Genomic DNA, 18,458 nt, shown 5'->3' with positions numbered 1-18,458 from the left:
TTAGACAAAAAAAATCACTATTAATAATCGTAAGAAGAAAAAGAAGTATGATATAGATTAATTTTGGTCCAACCCAAGATCCTTTTTGATAATACACAAATGCGGGGAGGTTAACAAACAATTGTCTAAACGAGTTGTATAGGTGTAACAAAGCCGTTGGTTGTTACGCTAAACTGCTCAAGCATGGCAGTTGTAGCTACAGTAGTTCCTTCAATATCCACATTGTCACGTGAAAGAGAGAAGAACATTTAGTTGTTTGGCAAAGCGGCGGGAGGGATTTCGGAGCCGAGACTATCATGCAGTTAGCGAGTTCTTTATTTTAATATCAAGTGTTCTATGTTGTTTTGTGTGAATAAAAGCTTATAAGGATTTCGGAGTGTCAGCCTATCGGAAGGACAAGGCGGTATATCGTAGTAAACATGAATACAGGTAAGTTTCACTGTAATTTACCTTTATGATTTTGTGAAGCTAAGTGCTACCGCTGTAATGAATCGACCAGGGAACGGTAATTTGTCATATTGTCTTAATTATCTCTATACTACGGTCACACTGTAAACAAAATTGAGAGAACCAATCTTTGTTACTCCGATGTGATAGAAAAGAACATAAATTATAACGAACAATGGCAATGCATTCATGTAGCTTGTTTTCGTGTGATTGTTGTGAAAGCATAATAACGTATCAGAGATGCTACAGACTTCAGGCTGTGTAATAAGCCAAGGGACTGAAAGCTCCTTGAACAAGGGTTAAGAACTTTTAAAACGAGTCATGTGTTGGGAGACGATTTGGCAAATATATAATAGAAAAAAAATCCGCGCGTGCGCCACTGGCCTTGTAATCGGCACTCTGGGAAGAGCTAACAAGCCTCTGCAAATTATATTCTAAGCAAGACCGAACCATAATTACCCGATTATAACCAACAAATGGTACTTTTGCTGTAAAATCTGCTGCTGTTAATGATTAGATTTATTCCCATGTGGTTGAGCGAGACAACTCTTCCACAGTTGGCATGATCTATCCCTAGTTGCCATAGGGACCCATGTATAATCAAACCTAAATGAAACTTCTTACTTTGTTAGCCAAGCCAATGTAGATATCGCTTTAGTCTTATCCTCGATTCTTTGTTCAATAATCATTCTATACAAGTTTTTGTTTATATTCGATGTAGGAGTATTCATATAAGCAAAAATCTCCGAACTACTTCATAGATTTTGAAACTTTTCCTCATCGTGAATCATTCCTCCTCTTCTCTAGATGCATCTCCCGTGTCACCTCCAGTACATCTGTATGCAGGTGGTGAACAGCTGTCACCACCTGCCCGCACCACTGATATTGGACTGGCCTCGCAGTCAATTCATCTGTCCTCTCCACCTGTCGCTTCAGTAGTGGAATCAGCGAGTATGTCTGTCTACATGCAATCTTATTCAGGTTCGTCGGCTACGTCTCCTCCGCCTCCACCATCCTCTGAACCAGGCACCAAAGCGAACGCAGGACTCGTCCATATCTCGCCCACGGCCTCCTGCAGGAGCGGAAGTAGTTGCCACAGCCTTGGACGCTTTTGCCGGATCTGCCACGAAGGTCAGGAGTAGATTTGTCGGCTTAAGTGGTCGAATAACTTTCTCTCTCTCTTGCCTCTTGGCTCCCTCCCATCCTTTCTCTTGGGTCTTGGCTCCCTCCCATCCTTTCTCTTGCCTCTTGGCTCCCTCCCATCCTTTCTCTTGCCTCTTGGCTCCCTCCCATCCTTTCTCTTGCCTCTTGGCTCCCTCCCATCCTTTCTCTTGCCTCTTGGCTCCCTCCCATCCTTTCTCTTGCCTCTTGGCTCCCTCCCATCCTTTCTCTTGCCTCTTGGCTCCCTCCCATCCTTTCTCTTGGGTCTTGGCTCCCTCCCATCCTTTCTCTTGGGTCTTGGCTCCCTCCCATCCTTTCTCTTGGGTCTTGGCTCCCTCCCATCCTTTCTCTTGGGTCTTGGCTCCCTCCCATCCTTTCTCTTGGGTCTTGGCTCCCTCCCATCCTTTCTCTTGGCTCTTGGCTCCCTCCCATCCTTTCTCTTGGCTCTTGGCTCCCTCCCATCCTTTCTCTTGGCTCTTGGCTCCCTCCCATCCTTTCTCTTGGCTCTTGGCTCCCTCCCATCCTTTCTCTTGCCTCTTGGCTCCCTCCCATCCTTTCTCTTGCCTCTTGGCTCCCTCCCATCCTTTCTCTTGCCTCTTGGCTCCCTCCCATCCTTTCTCTTGGCTCTTGGCTCCCTCCCATCCTTTCTCTTGCCTCTTGGCTCCCTCCCATCCTTTCTCTTGGCCTCTTGGCTCCCTCCCATCCTTTCTCTTGCCTCTTGGCTCCCTCCCATCCTTTCTCTTGGCTCGCTCCCATCCTTTCTCTTGGCTCCCTCCCATCCTTTCTCTTGGCTCTTGGCTCCCTCCCATCCTTTCTCTTGGCTCCCTCCCATCCTTTCTCTTGGCTCTTGGCTCCCTCCCATCCTTTCTCTTGGCCTCTTGGCTCGCTCCCATCCTTTCTCTTGGTCTTGGCTCCCTCCCATCCTTTCTCTTGGCTCTTGGCTCCCTCCCATCCTTTCTCTTGGCTCTTGGCTCCCTCCCATCCTTTCTCTTGGCTCTTGGCTCCCTCCCATCCTTTCTCTTGCTCTTGGCTCCCTCCCATCCTTTCTCTTGGCTCCCTCCCATCCTTTCTCTTGGTCTTGGCTCCCTCCCATCCTTTCTCTTGGCTCTTGGCTCCCTCCCATCCTTTCTCTTGGGTCTTGGCTCCCTCCCATCCTTTCTCTTGGGTCTTGGCTCCCTCCCATCCTTTCTCTTGGGTCTTGGCTCCCTCCCATCCTTTCTCTTGGTCTTGGCTCCCTCCCATCCTTTCTCTTGGGTCTTGGCTCCCTCCCATCCTTTCTCTTGGTCTTGGCTCCCTCCCATCCTTTCTCTTGGGTCTTGGCTCCCTCCCATCCTTTCTCTTGGGTCTTGGCTCCCTCCCATCCTTTCTCTTGGGTCTTGGCTCCCTCCCATCCTTTCTCTTGGGTCTTGGCTCCCTCCCATCCTTTCTCTTGGGTCTTGGCTCCCTCCCATCCTTTCTCTTGGGTCTTGGCTCCCTCCCATCCTTTCTCTTGGGTCTTGGCTCCCTCCCATCCTTTCTCTTGGGTCTTGGCTCCCTCCCATCCTTTCTCTTGGGTCTTGGCTCCCTCCCATCCTTTCTCTTGGGTCTTGGCTCCCTCCCATCCTTTCTCTTGGGTCTTGGCTCCCTCCCATCCTTTCTCTTGGGTCTTGGCTCCCTCCCATCCTTTCTCTTGGCTCTTGGCTCCCTCCCATCCTTTCTCTTGGCTCTTGGCTCCCTCCCATCCTTTCTCTTGGGTCTTGGCTCCCTCCCATCCTTTCTCTTGGGTCTTGGCTCCCTCCCATCCTTTCTCTTGGGCTCTTGGCTCCCCTCCCATCCTTTCCTTGCCTCTTGGCTCCCTCCCTTTCCTTTCTCTTGCCTCTTGGCTCCCTCCCATCCTTTCTCTGGGTCTTGGCTCCCTCCCATCTCCTCCCTCCGTCCCTCCTCCTCTTTCTCTTGGGTCTTGGCCCCTCCTCCCTCCTTGGTCCTCCCTCCCATCCTTTCTCTTGGTCTTGGCTCCCTCCCTCCCTCCCTCCCTTCCCCTCTTGGCTCCCTCCCTCCCTTTCTCTTGCCTCTTGGCTCCCTCTCCCTCCCTCCCTTCTCGCTCCCTCCCTCCCTCCCTTCTCTGGGTCTTGGCTCTCCCTCCCTCCCTTTCTCTTGGTCTTGGCTCCCTCCCCCCTCCCTTTCTCTTGGTCTTGGCTCCCTCCCTCCTCCCTCTCTTGGTCTTGGCTCCTCCCTCCCTCCTTTCTCTTGGGTCTTGCTCCCCTCCCTCTCCTCTCCCCCTCCTCCCTCCCTCCTTGGCTCCTCCCTCCCTCCCTCCCTTTCTCTTGGTCTGGTCCCTCCCTCCCTCCCTCCCTCCCTCGCTCCCTTTCTCTTGGGTCTTGGCTCCCTCCCTCCCTCCCTCCCTTTCTCTTGGGTCTTGGCTCCCTCCCTCCCTCCCTCGCTCCCTTTCTCTTGGGTCTTGGCTCCCTCCCTCCCTCGCTCCCTTTCTCTTGGTCTTGGCTCCCTCCTCCCTCCCTCCCCCCTCCCTCCTCCTTTCTCTTGGTCTTGGCTCCCTCCCTCCCTCCCTCCCTTTCTCTTGGTCTTGGCTCCCTCCCTCCCTCCCTCCCTCCTCTCTTCTTGTCTTGCTCCCTCCCCTCCCTCCCTCCCCTTTCTCTTGGGTCTTGGCTCCCTCCCCCTCCCTCCCTCCCTTTCTCTTGGGTCTTGGCTCCCTCCCTCCCCCCCTCCTTTCTCTTGGTCTTGGCTCCCTCCCTCCCTCCCTCCCTTTCTCTTGGGTCTTGGCTCCCTCCCTCCCTCCCTCCCCTTCCTCCCTTCTCTTGGGTCTTGGCTCCCCTCCCTCCCTCCCTCCCTTTCTCTTGGGTCTTGGCTCCCTCCCTCCCTCCCTCCTCCCTTTCTCTTGGGTCTTGGCTCCCTCCCTCCCTTCCTCCCTTCCTTGGGTCTTGGCTCCTCCCTCCCTCCCTCCCTTTCTCTTGGTCTTGGCTTCCCTCCCTCCCTCCTCCTCATTGGGTCTTGGCTCCCTCCCTCCCTCCCTCCCTTTCTCTTGGGTCTTGGCTCCCTCCCTCCCTTTCTCTTGGGTCTTGGCTCCCTCCCTCCCTCCTCCCTCCCTCCCTCCCTCCCTCCCTCCCTCCCTTTCTCTTGGTCTTGGCTCCCTCCCTCCCTCCCTCCCTTTCTCTGGGTCTTGGCTCCCTCCCTCCCTCCCTTCCTCCCTTCCTCCCTCCCTCCTCCCCCTTCCTCCCTCCTCCTCCTTGCTCCCTCCCTCCCTTCCTTCCTCTCCCCTCACCTCCCTCCCTTCCTCCCTCCCCTCCTGGCTCCTCCCTCCCTCCCTCCCTTTCTCTTGGGTCTTGCTCCTCCCTCCCCCTCCTTTCTCTTGGGTCTTGGCCTCCCTCCCTCCCTTTCTCTTGGGTCTTGGCTTCCCCCCTCCCTTTCTCTGGGTCTTGGTCTCCCTCCCTCCCTCCTCCCTCCCTCCCTCCCTCCCTCCTCCTCCCTCCCTCCTTGGCTCCTCCCTCCCTCCCCCTTTCTCTTGGGTCTTGGCTCCCTCCCCCCCCCTTCCCTCCCTTGGTCCCTTTGGGTCCCTCAAACCCTTCCTCCTCCCTCCCCCCCTCCCTCCCTTCTCTTGGGTCTTGGCTCCCTCCTTCCTCCCTCCCTCCCCCTCCCTCCCTTCCTCCCTCCCTCCCTTCCTCCTCCCTCCCCTCCCCTTCCCCTTGGGTCCTGGCTCCCTCCCTCCCTTCCTCTTGGCTTCCCCCCTCCCTCCTCCCTCCTCCCCCTCCCTCCCTTTCTCTTGGGTCTTGGCTCCCTCCCTCCTTTCTCTTGGTCTTGGCTCCCCTCCCAACCTTTCCATGTCTTGGCTCCTCCCATCCTTTCTTAGCTCTTGGTCTTGTCTTCCCTCCCATCCTTTCTCCTGGGTCTTGCTCCTGTCCCATCCCTTTCTCATTGGTCCTTGGCTACCCTCCCATTCCTTACACTGGGTCTGGTGCCTCCCCCATCCTTTCTCTGGTTCTTGCTCCCTCCCAAGCTTCTCTTGTCTTGGCTCCCTCCCATCCATTCTCTTGGGTCTTGGCTCCCTCCCATCCTTTCTCTTGGGTCTTGGCTCCCTCCCATCCTTTTCCTTGTCTTGCTCCCTCCCATACTTTCTCTTGTCTTGCTCCCTCCCATCCTTTCTCTTGGGTCTTGGCTCCCTCCCATCCTTTACTCTTGGTCTTGGCTGCCTCCCACCTTTTCTCTTGGTCTTGGCTCCCTCCCATCCTTTCTCTTGGGTCCTTGGCTCCCTCCCTCCTTTACTCTTGGTCTTGGCTCCCCTCCCAACCTTTCACTTTGGGGTCATGGCTCCTCCCATTCCTTCTCTTGGGTCTTGGCTCCCCCCATCCTATCTCTTGGTCTTGCTCCCTCCCATCCTTTCTATGTGTCCTTGGCTCCCTCACCATCCTTTCTTCTTGGGTCTTGCTCCCTCCCATCCTTACTCGTGGGACTTGGCACCCTCCCATCATTTCTCTTGGGTCTTGGCACCCTCCCATCCTTTCTCTTGGTTCTTGCTCCCTCCCATTCCTTTCTTTGGGTCATGCTCCCTCCCATCCATTCTCCTTGGGTCTTGGCCCATCCCATCCTTTCTCTTGGGTCTTGGCTCCCTCCCATCCTTTCTCTTTGTGTCCTTTTTGGATCCCTCCCATCCTTTCTTCTTGGTCTTCTTGGCTCCCCTCCCAATCCTTTCTCTTGGGTCTAGGCTCCTCTTCCCCTCTCTCCCCCCTTCCTTTCTCTTGGTCTTGGCTCCCCTCCCAATCCTTTCTCTTGGGTCTTGGCTCCCCTCCCAACCTTTCTCTTGTGTCTTTTGGCTTCCCTCCCATCCTTCTCTTGGTCTTGGCTCCCTCCCTCCTTTCTCTTGGGTCCTTGGCTCCCTCCCATCCATTCTCTTGGTCTTGGCTCCCATCCCACCTTTACTCTTGGGTCTTGGCCCCACCCATCCTTTCTCTTGGTCTTGGCTCCCTCCCATCCTTTCTCATTGGTCTTTCTCCCCCCCATCCATTTTTCTTGGGGCTTGGCCCCCCTCCCATCCTTTCTCTTGGGTTTTTGGCTCCCTCCCAAACCTTTCTCTTGGGTCTTGGGTCCCCTCCCATCCTTTCCTTGGGGTCTTGGGGTTCCCTCCCCCCCTTTCTCTTTTTTTTTTGGCCCCCCTCCCCTCCTTTCTCTTGGGTTTTTGGCCCCCCTCCCCCCTCCTTTCTCTTGGGTCTTGGCTCCCTCCCCCTCCATTTTCTTGGGTTTGGCTCCCTCCCATCCTTTCTCTTGGGCTTGGCTCCCTCCCATTTCCTTTTCCCCTTTTGGGGCTTGGGGTCCCTCCCTCCTTTCTCTTGGGTCTTGGCCCCTCCCAAACCTTCTCTTGGTTTTTGGCTCCCTCCCATCCTTTCTCTTGGTCTTGGCTCCCTCCCATCCTTTCTCTTGCCTCTTGGCTCCCTCCCATCCTTTCTCTTGCCCCTTGGCCCCTCCCCTCCTTTCTCTTGCCTCTTGGCTCCCTCCCATCCTTTCCTTTCCTCTTGCTCCCTCCCATCCTTTTTCTTGCCTCTTGGCTCCCCCCATCCTTTCTCTTGCCCCTTGCTCCCCCCATCCTTTCTCTTGCCCCTTGGCTCCTCCCCATCCTTTCTCTTGGGTCTTGGCTCCCTCCCATCCTTTCTCTGGGTCTTGGGTCCCTCCCATCCTTTCTCTTGGGTCTTGGCTCCCCCCCATCCTTTCTCTTGGGTCTTGGCTCCCCCCCATCCTTTCTCTTGCCCCTTGCTCCCCCCCATCCTTTCCTTTGGGTCTTGGCTCCCTCCCATCCTTTCTCTTGCCTCTTGGCTCCCTCCCATCCTTTTCTCTTGCCTCTTGGCTCCCTCCCATCCTTTCTCTTGGCCCCTTGGCTCCCCCCCATCCTTTCTCTTGCCTCTTGGCTCCCTCCATCCTTTTTCTTGCCTCTTGGCTCTCTCCCATCCTTCTTTGCTCTTGGCTCCCTCCCATCCTTTCTCTTGCCTCTTGGCTCCCTCCCATCCCCTTTCTCTTGCCTCTTGGCTCCCCCCCATCCTTTCTCTTGGTCTTTGGGTCCCTCCATTTTTTTTTTTTTTTTTTTTTTTTTTTTTTTTTTTTTTTTTTTTTTTTTTTTTTTTTTTTTTTTTTTTTTTTTTTTTTTTTTTTTTTTTTTTTTTTTTTTTTTTTTTTTTTTTTTTTTTTTTTTTTTTTTTTTTTTTTTTTTTTTTTTTTTTTTTTTTTTTTTTTTTTTTTTTTTTTTTTTTCTCTTGGGTCTTGGCTCCCTCCCTCCCTCCCTCCCCCTCCCTCCCTCGCTCCCTTTCTCTTGGTCTTGGCTCCCTCCCTCCCTCCCTCCCTCCCTCCCTCCCTCGCTCCCTTTCTCTTGGGTCTTGGCTCCCTCCCTCCCCCCTCCCTCCCTCCCTCGCTCCCTTTCTCTTGGGTCTTGGCCCTCCCCCCCCCTCCCTCCCCCCTCGTCCTTTCTCTTGGGTCTTGGCTCCCTCCCTCCCTCCTCCTCCCTCCTCGCTCCTTCCTTGGGGCTTGGGTCCCCCTCCCTCCCTCCCTCCCTCCCTCCCCGCTCCCTTTCTCTTGGTCTTGGCTCCCCCCCTCCCTCCCTCCCTCCCTCCCTCCCTCCCTCCCCCCTCGCTCCCCTTTTTCTGGTCTTGGCTCCCTCCCTCCCTCCCTCGCTCCCTTTCTCTTGGGTCTTGGCTCCCTCCCTCCCTCCCTCGCTCCCTTCTCTTGGGTCTTGCCCTCCCTCCCTCCCTCCCTCCCTCCCTCCCCCGCCCCTCCCTCCCCCTCCCTCCTCCCTTTCCTTGGTCTTTGGGTCCCTTCCTCCCTCCCTCCTCCCTCCCTCCCTCGCTCCCTTTCTCTTGGTCTTGGGTCCTCCCCCCCTCCCTCGCTCCCTTCCCCTTGGGTCTTTGGGCCCTCCCTCCCTCCCCCCTCCCTCCCTCGCTCCCTTTCTCTTGGGTCTTGGCTCCCTCCCTCCCTCCCCCCCTCCTCCCTTTCTCTGGTCTTTTTCCCCCTCCCTTCCTTGGGTCTGGCCCTCCCTCCCCCTCCCTTTCTCTTGGGCGCTCCTCTCCCTCCCCCCTTTCTCTGGGTCTTGGCTCCCTCCCTCCTTTCTCCTTTCGCTCCTGTCTCCCTCCCCTCCCTTTCTCTTGGGTCTTGGCTTCCCCCCTCCCTTCTCTCTTGGGTCTTGGCTCCCCCCCTCCTTTCCTTTTCCTCTTGGCTCCCTCCCATCCCTTCTCCCTTCCTCTTGCTCCTCCCACCTTTCTCTTGTCTTGGCTTCCCTCCCATCCTTCCTTCCTTGGTCTTGTCTCCCTCCCATCCTTCTCTTGGTCTTGGCTCCCTCCCATCCTTTCTCTGGGTCTTGGCTCCCTCCCATCCTTTCTCTTGGGGCTTGGCTCCCTTTCCCATCCTTTCCCCTGGGCTGGCTCCCTCCCATCCTTTCTCTTGGTCTTGGCTCCCTCCCATCCTTTCTCTTGGTCTGGCTCCCTCCCTCCTTTCTCTTGGGTCTTGGCTCCCTCCCATCCTTTCTCTTTGCCTCTGGCTCCCACGCATCCTTCTCTTGGGTCTTGGCTCCCTCCCATCCTTTCCTTGCCTCTTGCTCCCTCCCATCCTTTCTCTTGTCTTGGCTCCCTCCATCCTTTCTCTGGTCTTGGCTCCCTCCCATCCTTTCTCTGGGTCTTGGCTTCCCTCCCCATCCTTTCTCTTGGGTCTTGGCTCCCTCCCCATCCTCTCTGGTCTGGCTCCCTCCCATCCTTTCTCTTGGTCTTGGCTCCCTCCCATCCTTCTCTTGGGTCTTGGCTCCCTCCCCATCCTTTCTCTTGGGTCTTGGCTCCCTCCCATCCTTTCTCTTGGGCTTGGCTCCCTCCCATCCTTTCTCTTGCTCTGGCTCCCTCCTCACTCCTTTCTCTGGTCTTGCTCCCTCCCTCCCTCCCTTTCTCTGGGTCTTGGCTCCCTCCCTCCCTCCTTTCTCTTGGGTCTTGGCTCCCTCCTCCACTCCCTTTCTCTTGGGTCTTGGCTCCCTCCCTCCCTTCCTCCCTTTCTCTTGGGTCTTGGCCCCTCCCACCCTCCTCCCTTCTTGGTCTTGCTCCCTCCCTCTCCTCCCTTTCCTTTCCTGGTCTTGGCTCCCCCCTCCCTCCCTCCTCGCTCCCCTCCCCATTCCTTTGGGTCTTGCTCCTCCCTCCCTCCCCTCCTTCTCTTGTCTTGGCTCTCTCCCTCCCTTTTCCTCCTCCCTCCCTCCTTCCTTGGTCTTGCTCCCCTCCTCCCCTCCCTCCTCCCTCCCTCCTCTCCCTGCTCCCTTCCCCTGGTCTTGCTCCCTCCTCTCCCTCCCACCTCTGCTCTTGCTCCCCCCTCGCTTTCTCTTGGTCTTGGCTCCTCCTCCCTCCTCTCCCTCCCTCCCTCGCTCCCTTTCTCTTGGGTCTTGGCTCCCTCCCTCCCTCCCTCTTGCCTCCCTCGCTCCCTTTCTCTTGGTCTTGCTCCCTCCCTCTCCCTCCCTCCCTCCCTTTCTCTCTTGGGTCTTGGCTCCCTCCCTCCCTCCCTCTCCCTCCCTCCCTCGCTCCCTTCTCTTGGTCTTGGCTCCCTCCCTCCCCCTTCCCTCCCTCCCTCCCTCGCTCCCTTCTCTTGGGTCTTGGCCCCTCCCTCCCTCCTCCCTCCCTCCCTCCCTCGCTCCCTTTCTCTTGGTCTCCTCCTCCCTCCCTCCCTCCCTCCCCTCCCTCCCTCCCCTTCCCTCTCTTGGTCTTGGCCCTCCCTCCCTCCCTCCCTTCTCTTGTCTCTGCCTCCCTCCCTCTCCCTCCCTCCTCCCTTTCTCTTGGCCTTGGCTCCTCCCTCCTCCCTCCTTCTCTTGGGTCTTGGCTCCCTCCCTCCCTCCCTCCCTCCCTCCCTCGCTCCCTTTCTCTTGGCTCTTGGCTCCCTCCCTCCCTCCCTTTCTCCCTTCCCTCTTGGCTCCCTCCCCCCCTCGCTCTTCTCTCTGCTCCCTCCCTCCCCCTCGCTCCCTTTCTCTTGGTCTCTCTGGCTCCCTCCCTCCCTCCCTGCCCTTTCTCTTGGGTCTTGGCCCCCTCCTCCCCCCTCCTCCCCCCCTCCCTCGCTCCCTTTCTCTTGGTCTTGGCCCCTCCTCCCTCCCCTCCCTCCCTCGCTCCCTTTCTCTTGGTCTTGTCCTCCCCTCCCTCCTCGCTCCCTTTCTCTTGGTCTTGGCTCCCTCCCTCCCTCCCTCCCTCCCCCTGCTCCCTTTCTCTTGGTCTTGGCTCCCTCCCTCCCTCCTCCCTCTCTCCTGTCTCTCCCTCCCTCCCTTGGCTCCCTCCCCCTCCTCCTTTCTCTGGGTCTTGGCTCCCTCCCTCCCTCCTCCCTTCCGCTTGCCTCCTCCCTCCTTTCTTGCTCCCTCCCTCCCTTTCCTCTTGGGTCTCTGCTCCCTCCTCTTTCCTCCTCCCCCTCCCTCCCTCCTTGGTCTGCTCCCTCCCTCCTCCTCCTCCCTCATCCTTCCTCTTGGCTCCCTCCCTCCTCCCTCCCTTCTCTGGCTCGCTCCCTCCCTTCCTCTCCCTCCCCTCCTTTTCTTGGCTCCCTCCCTCCCTTCTCCTCCTCCTGGCTCCCTCCCTCCCACCTTTCTCTTGGTCTTGCTCCCCCCTCCCTCCCTTTCTCTGGTCTTGGCTCCCTCCTCCCTCCCTCCCTTCTCTTGGGTCTGGCTCCCTCCCTCCCTTCCTCTTGGCTTGGCTCCCTCCCTCCCTCCCTCCCTTCCTCTCTCCTCCCTCCTGGCTCCCCTCCCTCCCTTCCTCTTGGGTCTTGGCTCCCTCCCTCCCTTCCTCTTGGGTCTTGGCTCCCTCCCTCCCTTCCTCTTGGGTCTTGGCTCCCTCCTTGGCTCCCTCCCTCCCTCTTGGGTCTTGGCTCCCTCCTTGGCTCCCTCCCTCCCTCCCTTCCTCCCTCCCTCCTTGGCTCCCTCCCTCCCTCCTTGGCTCCCCTCCCTCCCCTTCCCTTTCTCTTGGGTCTTGGCTCGCTCCCCCCCTCCCTCCTTCCCTTCCCCCCCCCCCCCTCTTTCTCTTCGCCCAATTCTTGTCCTTAATATTAACTTAAAATGGACGAATAAGATCCGAGTTGTACACTTTCTGATCTGTTCAGGTCATTGTACGTACGTTTGTAAGGCAAGTTATTGAAATTGAGCAAATTCTATAAATTTCCAAAGTGTAATTTAGGTACTCCTGGGTGCCCTAAGGTTGATTAGATATGTTAAGAGGCCACCATGAACCTTCATCAATGCTTTAATAACGCCATGGATTTCATTGCATACTTAAATGTGTGGTTTTAAAGTAAGGTAGTCTGTGGTCTAAGAATTAATTCTAATAAGCAGGATACTTAGTTGGACACCAAAGCTCTGATCTTTGAACACTATATTTATTTAACTATTTAGTTAATGTGTTTGTGTCTGTTTAGTTAATGTTTTTTGTATTTTTTTCAGGGGAAAGAAGCGAGGCGTTGATATCACCTTGTTGGTGTATGGGAAGCATGGGTCTGGTGCACAAGGCCTGTCTAGAGCGATGGCTTACGGTGTCCAACTGCGAGAAGTGCGAGCTGTGTCACTACGCCTTCACGGTCATGCGTAAACCTAGACCCTTGTGGAAGGTGGGTCGTTTATGCAGTGCGTTTGTGTGATAATTAATAGGAGAAATGTAAGATATTTGTTTCGATAGTAGGTAGAAAGTGCAATATTAGCAGGAACATCGCCAAAAAAAGTTTTCTGTAACCTTCATGTGAACGAGGAAGCATTGTTGCAGATTTGCAAACTTAACTACCGTAGTTGCATAAACCATTGCGATATGCAATGGAACCAACACGTTTCGAAATGAGTAAGCCTAAAACTGTTGAACACAACCCATTTTGTGGTGACTTAACCGCGTCATTAAGATTGAGCAATGGTATACGAAGCCACATTATTTATTAAATTCATACAGTAATATTATTTATGCTTCTAAAGTAAACATTATACCCAAGTAGAAGGTAATCAACGATAACCATCCCTTGCCTTTCGTTTATTTGCTTATGGGAATCGTTTATTTTTCTTGCATGCAAAGTGAAAGACTATGCATTCCCACTTTTTTTTGTCTATAACATCTCAGTTTGTGGTACAGTGCGAAAACCGCGACGTCTGGAGGGCGATTTTGGTGGACGTGCTGTGCTTCTTTCTCCTCACGCCCCTCGCCGCCCTCAGCGTCTACCTCTGCGTCGTCGGCGCCCTTCAATACACGAATCCCGCGGGGCTAGATTCTTCCCAGAAGAAGAGGAGGCCCAAGATCACCCCTATGACAAAAATCCATTTTGTCAAAGTTCCAAGTTTGAGAGTAAGTGTAGCTTCATCATAGGAATTTTCTTAAAATAGTCATGATATCTTCCGTTTGAAGAGAATATTAAATATTGTACCGCCTTAAACATTTTCTTCGTATATATTGTATGGAAGGTTTGTAATGTATATATGTGAATATCCATGTTTGCATGAATGCATGCACACAACACTAGTGTACATATTATGTATATGGATATAGATTTATACATGTATATATATGCATATATTGCTTATACAAACTTTATGTATGTGTTCAGGTGCATATATGCATATACCGTGCATGGATGTACGTAGGTATGCATATGTACAACTGTACATGTGCTGTATATGTATATACTTGCATAAACAGCTGTATGTGCATATGTATATACTTGCATAAACAGCTGTATGTGCATATGTATATATGACGAATATTTGTATGAAAAACACTATCATAACTTACAAACCATTATACACAACCTAATTGCTACGCGTCCGTTAGAGCGGGAAGCACGACGAGGAGCAGCACAGCCGGATCACGGTCGGTCGAGCGCCAAAGATGCAGGACGAGGAGCAGACCTTCGAGGAGCAGCTGGTCGAGTGGGAAGCGCTCGGCCTCATCGTCCTCGCCGTCCTTCTGTTGGGCATCTTCACGGCCTGGGCGACCGCTGTCATCGGGTGGGTTTCTCTCGCCCTACGGTCCAGGGCCTCTCCTGATTTCTGGTCTCCTCCGGATCTGATGCTCTCTTGCCTCTCGTTCTTCTCTGCATTATCTTCATTTTTCTATGTCCTGTCTACTTCTGTCCTTCCCTCTTCGGGACTCTCCCTTGCCCTCAACCTATCCTTCTTTTTGGTTCTGTCTGTTCCTCTTAGCTTCTCTCCTTCCCTGTCCCTCTCCGCTTCGCTTCTCTCTCCTTCCCTGTCCCTCTCCGCTTCGCTTCTCTTCTCTCCTTCCCTGTCCCTCTCCGCTTCGCTTCTCTTCTCTCCTTCCCTGTCCCTCTCCGCTTCGCTTCTCTTCTCTCCTTCCCTGTCCCTCTCCGCTTCGCTTCTCTTCTCTCCTTCCCTGTCCCTCTCCGCTTCGCTTCTCTTCTCTCCTTCCCTGTCCCTCTCCGCTTCGCTTCTCTTCTCTCCTTCCCTGTCCCTCTCCGCTTCGCTTCTCTTCTCTCCTTCCCTGTCCCTCTCCGCTTCGCTTCTCTTCTCTCCTTCCCTGTCCCTCTCCGCTTCGCTTCTCTTCTCTCCTTCCCTGTCCCTCTCCGCTTCGCTTCTCTTCTCTCCTTCCCTGTCCCTCTCCGCTTCGCTTCTCTTCTCTCCTTCCCTGTCCCTCTCCGCTTCGCTTCTCTTCTCTCCTTCCCTGTCCCTCTCCGCTTCGCTTCTCTTCTCTCCTTCCCTGTCCCTCTCCGCTTCGCTTCTCTTCTCTCCTTCCCTGTCCCTCTCCGCTTCGCTTCTCTTCTCTCCTTCCCTGTCCCTCTCCGCTTCGCTTCTCTTCTCTCCTTCCCTGTCCCTCTCCGCTTCGCTTCTCTTCTCTCCTTCCCTGTCCCTCTCCGCTTCGCTTCTCTTCTCTCCTTCCCTGTCCCTCTCCGCTTCGCTTCTCTTCTCTCCTTCCCTGTCCCTCTCCGCTTCGCTTCTCTTCTCTCCTTCCCTGTCCCTCTCCGCTTCGCTTCTCTTCTCTCCTTCCCTGTCCCTCTCCGCTTCGCTTCTCTTCTCTCCTTCCCTGTCCCTCTCCGCTTCGCTTCTCTTCTCTCCTTCCCTGTCCCTCTCCGCTTCGCTTCTCTTCTCTCCTTCCCTGTCCCTCTCCGCTTCGCTTCTCTTCTCTCCTTCCCTGTCCCTCTCCGCTTCGCTTCTCTTCTCTCCTTCCCTGTCCCTCTCCGCTTCGCTTCTCTTCTCTCCTTCCCTGTCCCTCTCCGCTTCGCTTCTCTTCTCTCCTTCCCTGTCCCTCTCCGCTTCGCTTCTCTTCTCTCCTTCCTGTCCCTCTCCCTTCGCTTCTCTTCTCTCCTTCCCTGTCCCTCTCCGCTTCGCTTCGCTTCTCTCCTTCCCTGTCCCTCTCCGCTTCGCTTCGCTTCTCTCCTTCCCTGTCCCTCTCCGCTTCGCTTCGCTTCTCTCCTTCCCTGTCCCTCTCCGCTTCGCTTCGCTTCTCTCCTTCCCTGTCCCTCTCCGCTTCGCTTCGCTTCTCTCCTTCCCTGTCCCTCTCCGCTTCGCTTCGCTTCTCTCCTTCCCTGTCCCTCTCCGCTTCGCTTCGCTTCTCTCCTTCCCTGTCCCTCTCCGCTTCGCTTCGCTTCTCTCCTTCCCTGTCCCTCTCCGCTTCGCTTCGCTTCTCTCCTTCCCTGTCCCTCTCCGCTTCGCTTCGCTTCTCTCCTTCCCTGTCCCTCTCCGCTTCGCTTCGCTTCTCTCCTTCCCTGTCCCTCTCCGCTTCGCTTCGCTTCTCTCCTTCCCTGTCCCTCTCCGCTTCGCTTCGCTTCTCTCCTTCCCTGTCCCTCTCCGCTTCGCTTCGCTTCTCTCCTTCCCTGTCCCTCTCCGCTTCGCTTCGCTTCTCTCCTTCCCTGTCCCTCTCCGCTTCGCTTCGCTTCTCTCCTTCCCTGTCCCTCTCCGCTTCGCTTCGCTTCTCTCCTTCCCTGTCCCTCTCCGCTTCGCTTCGCTTCTCTCCTTCCCTGTCCCTCTCCGCTTCGCTTCGCTTCTCTCCTTCCCTGTCCCTCTCCGCTTCGCTTCGCTTCTCTCCTTCCCTGTCCCTCTCCGCTTCGCTTCGCTTCTCTCCTTCCCTGTCCCTCTCCGCTTCGCTTCGCTTCTCTCCTTCCCTGTCCCTCTCCGCTTCGCTTCGCTTCTCTCCTTCCCTGTCCCTCTCCGCTTCGCTTCGCTTCTCTCCTTCCCTGTCCCTCTCCGCTTCGCTTCGCTTCTCTCCTTCCCTGTCCCTCTCCGCTTCGCTTCGCTTCTCTCCTTCCCTGTCCCTCTCCGCTTCGCTTCGCTTCTCTCCTTCCCTGTCCCTCTCCGCTTCGCTTCGCTTCTCTCCTTCCCTGTCCCTCTCCGCTTCGCTTCGCTTCTCTCCTTCCCTGTCCCTCTCCGCTTCGCTTCGCTTCTCTCCTTCCCTGTCCCTCTCCGCTTCGCTTCGCTTCTCTCCTTCCCTGTCCCTCTCCGCTTCGCTTCGCTTCTCTCCTTCCCTGTCCCTCTCCGCTTCGCTTCGCTTCTCTCCTTCCCTGTCCCTCTCCGCTTCGCTTCGCTTCTCTCCTTCCCTGTCCCTCTCCGCTTCGCTTCGCTTCTCTCCTTCCCTGTCCCTCTCCGCTTCGCTTCGCTTCTCTCCTTCCCTGTCCCTCTCCGCTTCGCTTCGCTTCTCTCCTTCCCTGTCCCTCTCCGCTTCGCTTCGCTTCTCTCCTTCCCTGTCCCTCTCCGCTTCGCTTCGCTTCTCTCCTTCCCTGTCCCTCTCCGCTTCGCTTCGCTTCTCTCCTTCCCTGTCCCTCTCCGCTTCGCTTCGCTTCTCTCCTTCCCTGTCCCTCTCCGCTTCGCTTCGCTTCTCTCCTTCCCTGTCCCTCTCCGCTTCGCTTCGCTTCTCTCCTTCCCTGTCCCTCTCCGCTTCGCTTCGCTTCTCTCCTTCCCTGTCCCTCTCCGCTTCGCTTCGCTTCTCTCCTTCCCTGTCCCTCTCCGCTTCGCTTCGCTTCTCTCCTTCCCTGTCCCTCTCCGCTTCGCTTCGCTTCTCTCCTTTCCCCCTCCTTTCCTTGTTCCTCTTCTGTGCTCTTCCCCCTCCTTTCCCCCTCCTTTCCCCCTCCTTTCCCCCTCCTTTCCCCCTCCTTTCCCCCTCCTTTCCCCCTCCTTTCCCCCTCCTTTCCCCTCCTTTCCCCCTCCTTTCCCCCTCCTTTCCCTGTCCCTCTCGTCCTCACGTGCCTTTTTATTTGAATCGTGCTCCATAGCTCGTCAAATTCTTGATTAACTTTTTTTCTATCTGCTTTTTTACATATTTAGTTATTTTATGTTCCACTTTCCAGGTACCATGTACGTGAGTGGCGACGTTGGCGCATAACACATCAGGACTTGGTCTTAGTAGAGCCTTGCCGGCGAAACTCAAGGCAGATGTCTGTCACGAGCCTTTGCCATTCTGTACAGGTGACACCCGTCAACCTCGTCAGTGTGGGTGTGTCCAGACCCCAGAACAGCCAACGCACAAGCTCCATGGACTCTCTTCTCAATACGTCTGAAGAGCCTGATCGTTTGAGCTGTTGCGAAAGAGAAAATGAAGACGGGTGTGGGTTGAATGCATCGGAGGCGACAACGCGCAACGCCGGACCTCAGCAGTCTTCTGCACTGTGTGTCTTTAGGGATAATTTCGGTGCCAATAAAAGTTTGGAAGAGTTGAGTGCCTCCACTCTTTGCAAAGTCTTAGCTTCAGGCGAGCAAAACTCACCATATTTTAAGATCGTAGATGAGCCTGATGCTCAGGACAGCCCTGCCGGTCCAGCAAATTGCTTTGCCATTGAACACAAGCTTTAGAATGACGACTTCTATTCCGCTATCTTCTGCAGCATGACGACTTCTATTCCGCTATCTTCTGCAGCATGACTCCGTGATCGTGTTTGCAATCCTGATAACTTAAGATAAATGTGTAATTTAATTTAATTGGTTAAGTTATAGGCAGTGAATAATAATCGGACACAGTGAGTGTTTGTGATCAGTTTGTATTGTAAGTTATAACTCTGCTGCATTATATGCAAGAGGGATGAAACTTCGAATGTAGTGAATAGCATGTAAGATGTGTATTACATTGACAAGAATTTTCGCCGTAAAATACACTTGAACATGTGTATCATTTACAGTCTAAGCGGTCTAAGAAATTGGCAATATACATTTTCTTTAAACGCATTTGGAGTTACTATATCGTAGAGTTAAAAGTATCCTCTAAATTCCCTTGCTACATTCTCAGGTGGTCATCCTAAAGTATGCTGTCGATGTCAGTGCAAAAATGTAAAGCTGTGATAGATCTATTATATGTAATAACATAAATGTAAAAACATTGATGATTTTTTATGCTATGACATGCAATATTATTTTAATAATAAATGATTTTTAATTGTATTTTCAATGATCACCTATACTTGAAGTAGACTGTCCACTTCCTAAGATATGAGAGCCGTGTTTAAAGAGTAAAAGGCTGGCTATGGGTCAGTCCTGAACGATCTCTGTGCCATGAGCACGGCATTCTCTTGTTCAGTTATTTAGTCCTTACCCTCATGGAACAGGGGGGCTTACTAGGTGAAGACTGGGACCCGATGCTGGAACATCCCTACCTTGGGACTCAGCCCTCGTCTCCTCTAATTTTGTATGATCCTTTTTCCCCTCCTGTTTTTTCGTTTCTGTCCCTTCCCCAACCCCTTCTTCTATCCCCTTCCTAAGATGTAAGAGCCGTGCTAAAAGGATGAAAGGATAACTTTATGCCAGTTCTTAACAGCCTGAGGGAGCCATGGGCACGGTATTCCCGTTTTAGTGGTCTAGCCCTTACCCCTCAAGGGATTCCTGAGGGGTGGACTATTTCTCTCCTCAACATACTCCACGCTTACCATGGCCAATAATGATGTAATTCCACTTTTAGGGGCAATAAGGCTTGCCCCTT

At 54.4% G+C, this 18,458-nt stretch overlaps 1 protein-coding gene across 3 annotated transcripts; it reads left to right on the top strand.

Annotated features, from left to right (window-relative positions):
- Positions 1-241: 241 nt before the first annotated feature.
- Positions 242-17,921, top strand: LOC125035302. Of its 3 annotated transcripts, XM_047627598.1 has the most exons (7): positions 242-429; positions 1,255-1,578; positions 12,011-12,174; positions 12,669-12,890; positions 13,374-13,549; positions 16,840-17,364; positions 17,397-17,921. In XM_047627598.1, exons 1-6 carry the CDS (start codon positions 420-422, stop codon positions 17,339-17,341), a joined length of 1,398 nt encoding a protein of 465 aa, XP_047483554.1. In that variant the 5' UTR covers positions 242-419; the 3' UTR covers positions 17,342-17,364; positions 17,397-17,921. The 3 variants fall into 3 exon arrangements, with proteins under 3 accessions (XP_047483554.1, XP_047483555.1, XP_047483553.1); XM_047627599.1 differs by having other exon boundaries at positions 12,681-12,890; positions 16,840-17,921; XM_047627597.1 differs by having other exon boundaries at positions 16,840-17,921.
- The last annotated feature ends 537 nt before the right edge of the window (positions 17,922-18,458 follow it).

The sequence above is a fragment of the Penaeus chinensis genome, chromosome 19 (genome assembly GCF_019202785.1).
Source record: "Penaeus chinensis breed Huanghai No. 1 chromosome 19, ASM1920278v2, whole genome shotgun sequence".
Lineage (NCBI taxonomy): Eukaryota > Metazoa > Arthropoda > Malacostraca > Decapoda > Penaeidae > Penaeus > Penaeus chinensis.
The sequence above is the reverse complement of the archived record's forward strand: the minus strand, read 5'-3'. Positions and strand labels throughout refer to the sequence as shown.

Bases quoted from the DNA above. Each gene is read 5' to 3' on its own strand.
- LOC125035302 (XM_047627598.1), top strand. The intron at 1,579-12,010 runs GTCAGGAGTAGA...TATTTTTTTCAG, and splicing joins TTGCCGGATCTGCCACGAAG to GGGAAAGAAGCGAGGCGTTG. The intron at 13,550-16,839 runs GTGGGTTTCTCT...TCCACTTTCCAG, and splicing joins TGGGCGACCGCTGTCATCGG to GTACCATGTACGTGAGTGGC.